General features: G+C 50.8%; 1 protein-coding gene across 1 annotated transcript in view; it reads left to right on the top strand.

Annotated features, from left to right (window-relative positions):
- WDR27 (WD repeat domain 27) overlaps positions 1-7537 on the top strand; it is a 137646-nt gene that overhangs the window by 17893 nt on the left and 112216 nt on the right. The window contains exons 4-7 of the mRNA XM_007950504.1: positions 2310-2423; positions 3662-3713; positions 5124-5194; positions 5933-6053. Coding sequence (XP_007948695.1) covers positions 2310-2423; positions 3662-3713; positions 5124-5194; positions 5933-6053 — 358 coding nt within the window. The remainder of the gene's footprint in view (positions 1-2309; positions 2424-3661; positions 3714-5123; positions 5195-5932; positions 6054-7537) is intronic.

Raw genomic sequence — 7537 nt, forward strand, 5'->3', positions numbered from 1 at the left:
AAGAGATTTGGAAGACAGCTACCTGGCCAACTGACTGGAAGAGATCCATATTTGTACCCATTCCAAAGAAAGGTGATCCCACAGAATGTGGAGATTATCGGACAACATCATTAATATCTCATGGAAGTAAAATCTTACTGAAGATGATTCCAAAATGATTGCAGCAGTGTATTGACAGAGAACTTTCAGAAATGCAAGCTGGATTCAGAAGAGGATGTGGAATGAGGGATATTATTGCTCATGTTAGATGGCTCTTAGCTGAAAACAAAGAATACCAGAAAGATGTTTACTTACATTTTATTGACTATAAAAAAGCATTCTATTGTGTGGATCATAACAAATTATGGATAACATTGAGAAGAATGGGAATTCCAGAACACTTGATCGTACTCATGAGGAATCTGTACATAGATCAGGAGGCTGTCGTTCAAATAGAACAAGGGGATACCGTGTGGTTCAAAATCAAGAAGGGAGTGTGTCAAGGTTGTATCCTTTCACCATACTTACTCAGTTTGTATGCTGAGCAAATAATCCGAGAAGCTGGATTTTATGAATGAGAATATGACATCAGGATTGGAGGGAAGCTCATTAACAACTTGTGTGATACACTGATGACACAACTTTGCTTGCAGGAAGTGAAGATGACTTGAAGCACTTACTGATGAAGATTAAAGATTACAGTCTGCAGTATGGATTATACCTCACTATAAAAAAAAACAAAAATCCTCACTACTGGTCCAATAAACAGCTTGATGGTGGATAGTGGAAAGACTGAAGTTGTCAAAGACTTCATATGACTTTGTTCCACAATCAACACCAATGGAAACAGCAGTTAAGACATCAGACGGCATATTGCATTGGGCAAATGTGCTACAGAAGACCTCTTTCAAGTGCTGAAGAGCAAAGATATCTCCTTGAAGACTAAGGTGTGTGCCTAACCCAGGCCATGGTATCTTCAGTTGCCTCATATGCATGTGAGAGCTGGGCAGTGTAATAAGGAAGACTGAAGAAGAGTTGATGTTTTTGAGTTGTCCTGTTGGAGAAGAATGCTAAGAGTACCATGGTTTGCTAAAAGGACTAAAAAATCTGTCCTGGAATAAGTGTAGCTGTAGTGCTCCTTGGAAGCGAGAATGGCCAGACTTCATCTTACCTATTTTGGTCGTGTTGTCAGAAGGGACCATTCCCTGGAGAAGGATATCATGCTTAGTAGAGGGTCAATGACGAAGGGGAAGGCCCTCAACAAGATGGACTGACACAGTGGCTGTGACGATGGGCTCAGGTGTCGCGGCATTGTGAGGCTGGCACAGGACTGGGCAGTGTTCTGTTCTTTTGTCCACAGGGTTGCTGTGAGTTGGAGCCAACTGCACAGCACGTAACAACAATGCTGTTCCTAGACGGTTGACAGGGTTTCCTTCTTAGATATTGGAATGAGTTGAGTGAGTCCATATCCATAGTGCTAAGTCAGTCTGGGAACTCTCCTTTTTCTTACACAGGCTAATGTCTTGTCTTTCATTTTTATCTAATGGTAATTAAAAAAAAACCTCACAACCATGGAATTGGATCTGACTCACAGCGACCCCTCCTTGGGTTTCCGAGGTGGTATCTCTATGGAAGTAGATTGCCCAGTCTTCCTTCTGAGGAGTGGCTGGTGCGTTTGAACCACCAGCCTTCTGATTAGCAGACAAACGCCTTACGCACAACGCCACCAGAGCTCCCATAAACAGGATTGGAAATTGCATTTATTGTTGGAGGCCCGTTGCATTACTTAAAACACAGTTTCTAGACCTAAGTGTCTGTGTAAGTTTAGTCCTACGAACATACATTTTTTTCTGCTTGTGTGCAAAGGGATATTTATCTTGTCAGAATTGCATGCTATAAAGTCATGAAAAGTGCGCTCCCCCAGTTTCTGGGGCACCATCAGGGTGTCCCTTGGCAATGACTGATCCTTTGGGACCTGGTGAAACTGTCAGCCGGTTGAGGGCCAGGCTGGCAAGGGGAGGGGCGCGGGGCTGGGCCTGGTGGGGCAGGAAGGGAGGGGAAGGAGCGGGCGGTTTGAGGGGTGGGATGGGCTAGGGGCGGGGTGTGGGATGGGGCGGGGCGATGGCCGGGAGCGGGACCGGGCGGGGTGAGGTCCTCTGGCCTGTGACTGCTGCTGGCTTGGCTCAGCAGTCTGCTGTTAACTTCTCAGTTCACTCCAGATAGCCTTGTGTTTAGAAGAGGCGTTATGAAAAGTAGAACAGGCATGTGGCTTGTTCATAATGACGTTGGCACACACGCGGGTCGCTGTGTCCCCTCACCGATCTTCCCAGGGCCCGTGTGTCCTGGCCGAGCTGCAGGGCCATCTGGCTCCCGTGACTGCGCTGGCGTTTTGTGCTTGGCAAGCCGACACTGTCATCTCTGTGTCTGAGGACAGAAGCTTTAAGGTAAGGGGCGGATGGCTGAACCCCCCTAAGGTGACGAGGGCACCCCGATGGTGTGCTGTGTGGCGCATGGCCACAGGTGTCACTGCATTTTTACCTGAAAGAGAGCTGTCATCAACTTCGGTGCTGGTCAGAGGCGACCCCCTGTTCCCAGACTGGCCTGGGATCCAGGCTGAGGGAGCCAGACCTTAATGTCTTGTGTCCACAGTATTTCTGAGCCTTGGTGCAGAAAGCTGTTATCCAAGACCAGAGGCTTCAGCCCAAACTGAACTGGGCTTGGGAAGAAGGTCAATGAAAAAGCCAGTTCAGTTCCTGTCCAAGTGCTTGGTTGGCACATTGTCACAGCCCTTCCTCACCAGCTGAGAGAAATTGTAGTGGGAAGAAAAGTTGGAGGGAGATAATATACAATGCAGGAAGACAGGGAGACAGATGGAGGTGGAGCTATTGTGGAGATACCTCCTTGTCGCCTTAAAATCCCTGTAGGGTGAACAGAGCCGTGGGAGTGCAGTGCCTAAGAGCTTGACCGCTAACCCAAAGGTTGGCAGTGCCAACTGACCAGCTGCTCTGCAGGAGCAAGACGCGGCGGTCTGCTTCCATGATGACAGCCTTGGAGACGCCGTGGGGCAGTTCCACTCTGTCCTCTAGGGGCGCTGTGGGTGGGGATCGACTCCACGGCAGTGGGTGTGGTGGGTTAGTGCCCTAAGGTAAAACAGATGTGAAATGTATTGCTTCTCCCTCCCTGCAGAAGACTGTATGGACTGGGATCCCAGCTCCACTCCTTATCTTCGTCTGTGGGACAGAGGGACAACCCTGTGCCTCATTTTTTTTACCTCTAAAATGGAAGTGATGGGACCAAGGGTTGGGAGAATGGGAGGTTGACCTGGGTGGGCACGGCACGCAGCCACCACACAGTGAGGCATTTCTGAGTCCCATGAGGGCTGCCCCAGCGCTGATTTTTCACCTACTTCTTGGCCTGGAGGTATCTCTAACCTTCTCAGCTTTGTGTTTTCCAAACCCATAGGCCGTCATTTCTGGAGATGTGATTTTGGTGTGTTTTTTCTGTATGGGTTGTGTACCTTTTACTGTCTTTCCACAGTTGTGTTATTTTTATGCATGGATTATCATGGTGCTCTTTTTCTAGTGATGTTAACGCAGATGAATTTGTTACTGGGTAGGCTGTTGGTTCTCTTCACGCACAGGGCACAGCCCTCACCCCTCCTGAGGAAGCGTGTTCCTTGCAGGTCTGGGACCACCGTGTGGGGACATTGGTGCACACATCACCAGTGCTGACAGGTAGGCTGCATGCCTTGGTTTGCGGTACTGCCCCTCACTGCCACTGGTGCAAACGGAGCACAGCCCCTCTCTCCCATGAATAGCCTCTTTACTCCCTTCTACACATTGAGAGGATTCACTCAGTAGTTGATTTCCTTGACATTTTAACTGAAGGTTAAGTCTGTGCTTGGAGAGTGTGTTTTTCTGCTTCAGCAAATGGGGAAGCACGTGCCCCTGGGCTGGTTTCGCCCCACCTTCTGTGTGGGCTGCAGGAGGGAGCCCTGGGAGTCCAGTGCGTGGTCCGAGAGGAGGTCAGTGCTCAGGCATCTGGCCCCTGTACCCCATTGTTTTGGTTACCTCGTGCCACTCTAACAGAAAATACCACAGGTGGAATGGTTTGAAACACAGGAGTTTATTTTCTTACAGTTTGGGAGGCTACAAGTCTTGAGTTCGAAGAGCTCTAGAGGCTGAGTGAAAGCCACTTGACCTTGGGCTTCAGCTCTGACTCCTGCCCCCAGCCCACTGGAGCTGGAGGCTTTCTGCATCCAGGCAGCTGAGGCTGACAACTCCAAGATCGACAGGTGCACAGGCACAGTCCCGATACTACCAAACCACACAGCAGGCCATTGATCCAAGTCCATTACGAGTCCCAAGATCGGCAGACAACGTGACAGGCTGCTGAATGACGACTCAGCTACATGCAGGATTCAAGCATGCCAAAACCTAGAGACCTTTCTCAATTCTTATGTACTGGAAACAGACCACATCCCTAAGGCAGCTACTCAGCTGCTCTAGTAGATTCCAACTGCCACACCCGTGGGTTCTAGGTCCTCACACCCTGCCTGGTGTTAAAAGGATAAGTGGAGGACCACCTGGGTGGGGGGATCTGGGGGTTAGGGTTAGAGTTAAAGTGAGGGTTAGAGCTGTGGTTAGGGTTAAAAAAAATGAAACAAAACCAAAACCCTAAAACCTGTTGCTGTCAAGTTAGTTCTGGTGTAACAGGTGCCACTCATTCCTCTCATTACCATTTCCATCGTTATTTCAGTACTTCTCTTATTTTCTGCTCACTCGAGAAGCACTGAGCGAAGTTTGATGCTTGAGGACTGCTGGTCGGGGTCTTCCTCAACTCTTGTGAAGCTGGTGGGCTCTGTGCTCAAGGTGTGACCACACCATGCTTCCTGTTTGGGGTGTGATTTCCCAGGACTCGTGTGGCAGACGGTGACCCACACACCTTGCAGTAATTTGGGATAACGTCCCTGTCTTCTCTCATAGTCATGGAGTTTCAAAATTTATATGCGTTTGTAGTGTTTACTGTTTTTGTGAAGAATTATGTTCCACGTTGGGCCAGTTCCGACTTGCCTGAAGAAGCATGCAGCGTGCTTGCGCCCTCAGACGGGTTGGAAGCTGTGCCACCTCCGTTCCTTCCTCTAGCATATCCTCTCCTCAGCGTCTTTATTGATGAAGACACGAAGCAGCTCGTTGCTGGATGTGCTGATGGTCAGGTGAGCAGACCATACGCCCACCTTCCAGCTTCTGGGTGTTGTGACGGTGGCCTGGATGTGCACAGGGGCTCTGGGCTTCAGGCCCACGTGGTTGGCGGGGCTGTGCACTCTGGGCTGAGCCCCCAGGTGTCCCCGGCATCACTGGTGAGCTGGGGCAGCCGGGCCTCCCAGCTGTGTGCCAAGGCCGCTCTGACTGCGCTGGTCTGCAGCTGGGCCTCGGGTTTCCCACAGCCCGCCCTGGCCTCTGGCACCAGCTCTGTGTAGTTTCCAGATCATCACTTTGGGATCTGGGAGATGGGTTTTCTCTTTCTGAGAAAGTTGACTGCTCTTCCCTGTGTCTAGCCTCCAGTGGTAGGGCTGCGTGGCCCTCTTGGCTCTGCAGATGGGGGTATAAGGTGTGGAACAGCGTGGAGATGGGGGGCTGTAACTAGCAGGCAGCATTCCCTCTTCCTTAGAGTGCTTCTAGAAGACACGTACACGGTGTATACAGTGTACACATGTATGCGGTGTCTGTACCTGCAGTGAGTATGCTTCAGACAGACCCCTAGGGAGGAAGGGCCCCAAGGTTCTGGTGCGTGGGCAGGAAGGCCACACGTGCGGGACAACAGTGTAGAAGATGACCATGGGGACTCTCAGGCCCTTGCTGCCACAGGTCTTGCCCATTCGTAGCCTGTGGCTTTGCTGTTTGCATGCGTGTCACTTGGGAGGCAGACGTGTCTGTGTGTGTGGCTCTTTCAGCTTTGGATCTTCAGTTTGGTTGAAGCACATCATTACCGGTGTGTGGTGCATATTGACCTGAGGAGAAAGATGGAGTGTTTGTCCGCCGCAAAGGTGCCATCTGGACTGCACAACCCCTCAGGTAAGCTGCTCAGACCTCCCCTCTCGCTGATGTCTGCTGACCTAGCACCACCCACTGAGCAGCACAGGGGCGCTGTGTGGATGTGGAGGGGCAGAAGGGATGGAAGATTCACAGCTGTGAGCCCAGGGGGTGGCGCAGGTGAAGATGGGGGGCATCCCAGGTGGGTGAGAATGGGGGTGGCTGATGGAGTGCTCCTCTCCGAGGACATGTCCTGGACAGTGGGCCTGCTGGACACTTCTTGTAGAAGTGGGGTGCTCACGCTGAGTAGGACCCATCATCTGCCGCCCCCACTGGCCACTTGCCTGTGGGGGTCAGGGGTCAGGGTCAGTCCTGACCTCAGTGTGGCTCCCACTTGCCCGCACCCACCCTGCGTTACTGTGTCTCTGGATCAGAGGTGCTCTAGCAGGGCGGCCTCCACTGGGCTGTGATGTTGCTTCTCAGCCCAGTGGGGGCTCCTTCTGGGGGGCTAGTGCCCCCACCCCCACTAACCCTCATGGGACAGCAGATACGTGCTCTGTGGACCCACCAGTCCACCGCACAGAGTTCATCCTTCTTTTCACGTTTGCCTCTTTCTGTAGATGGCTTTAAACGATTTTGTTTCAAAGCAGGTCAGGAGACACTGTGATTTTCCTAGTATGCCTGTGCTTGCCCCAAACCTTGGCTTTTCTTGTTTCTTTGTTGTTGTTATGTGTTATCAAGTCAGCTCTGACTTGTAGCGACCCTGTGCCCAGCTGGGGAAGCCCTGCCTAGTCCTGTGCGGCCTAACCATCGTTGCTATGCTTGAGCCTGTCACTGTAGGCACTGCGCCAGTCTATCTTGTTGAGGGTCTTCCCGGTTTTTGCTGACCCTCTGTGTGACCAAGCATGATGGGCAAGCAAAGGCTGAAGTTCTTTAGCGTGCCTGTTGATTACGGGTAGGGGCCCCTGTGTGACACAGATGGGGAGGCGCACAGCTCCTAGCTGGAAAGTGGGGAGCTCACATCCACCCAGTGGTGCCTGAGAAGATAGGCCTGTGCCCTGCTTCGGAAAGGTCACAGGCTTGACAACCCTGTGGAGCTGGTCTGCTATGTACCTTGGGGTCACTGTGAGGCGGAGTCATCTCCATGGCAACTAACAGCAACAACAACCTTTGTTACTAAGGTGACTTTTAACCCATTGTAGGAATGTGGGCTCAACTCTGTAAACTGACCATCTCTTCTTCCCCACCCCTTTGCTGGACTCTATACTTGCAATGCCCTTTGTATCCCTGGGGCCTCAGAATATCGCTCCAATTTTGATTTGAAACTTTGGTCTTTAAAGGGTAAGCCTTAAGTTTTTCCAGACACACGATTTGAATTGTTCTAACATATGTCACAAATGTGTTACCCAGCTTCCTGTTATGTCAGTTACATATGTTACACGTGTTCACTCAGCCTCCCTCCCGTTATGTCAGTTCTTGCCTTTTTTTTTTTTTTTTTTTTTTTTTTTTTTTGATCCTAGAGAAAG

The sequence above is a fragment of the Orycteropus afer genome, unplaced genomic scaffold (genome assembly GCF_000298275.1).
Source record: "Orycteropus afer afer isolate SDZICR_OR568_19922 unplaced genomic scaffold, OryAfe1.0 scaffold00273, whole genome shotgun sequence".
NCBI lineage: Eukaryota > Metazoa > Chordata > Mammalia > Tubulidentata > Orycteropodidae > Orycteropus > Orycteropus afer.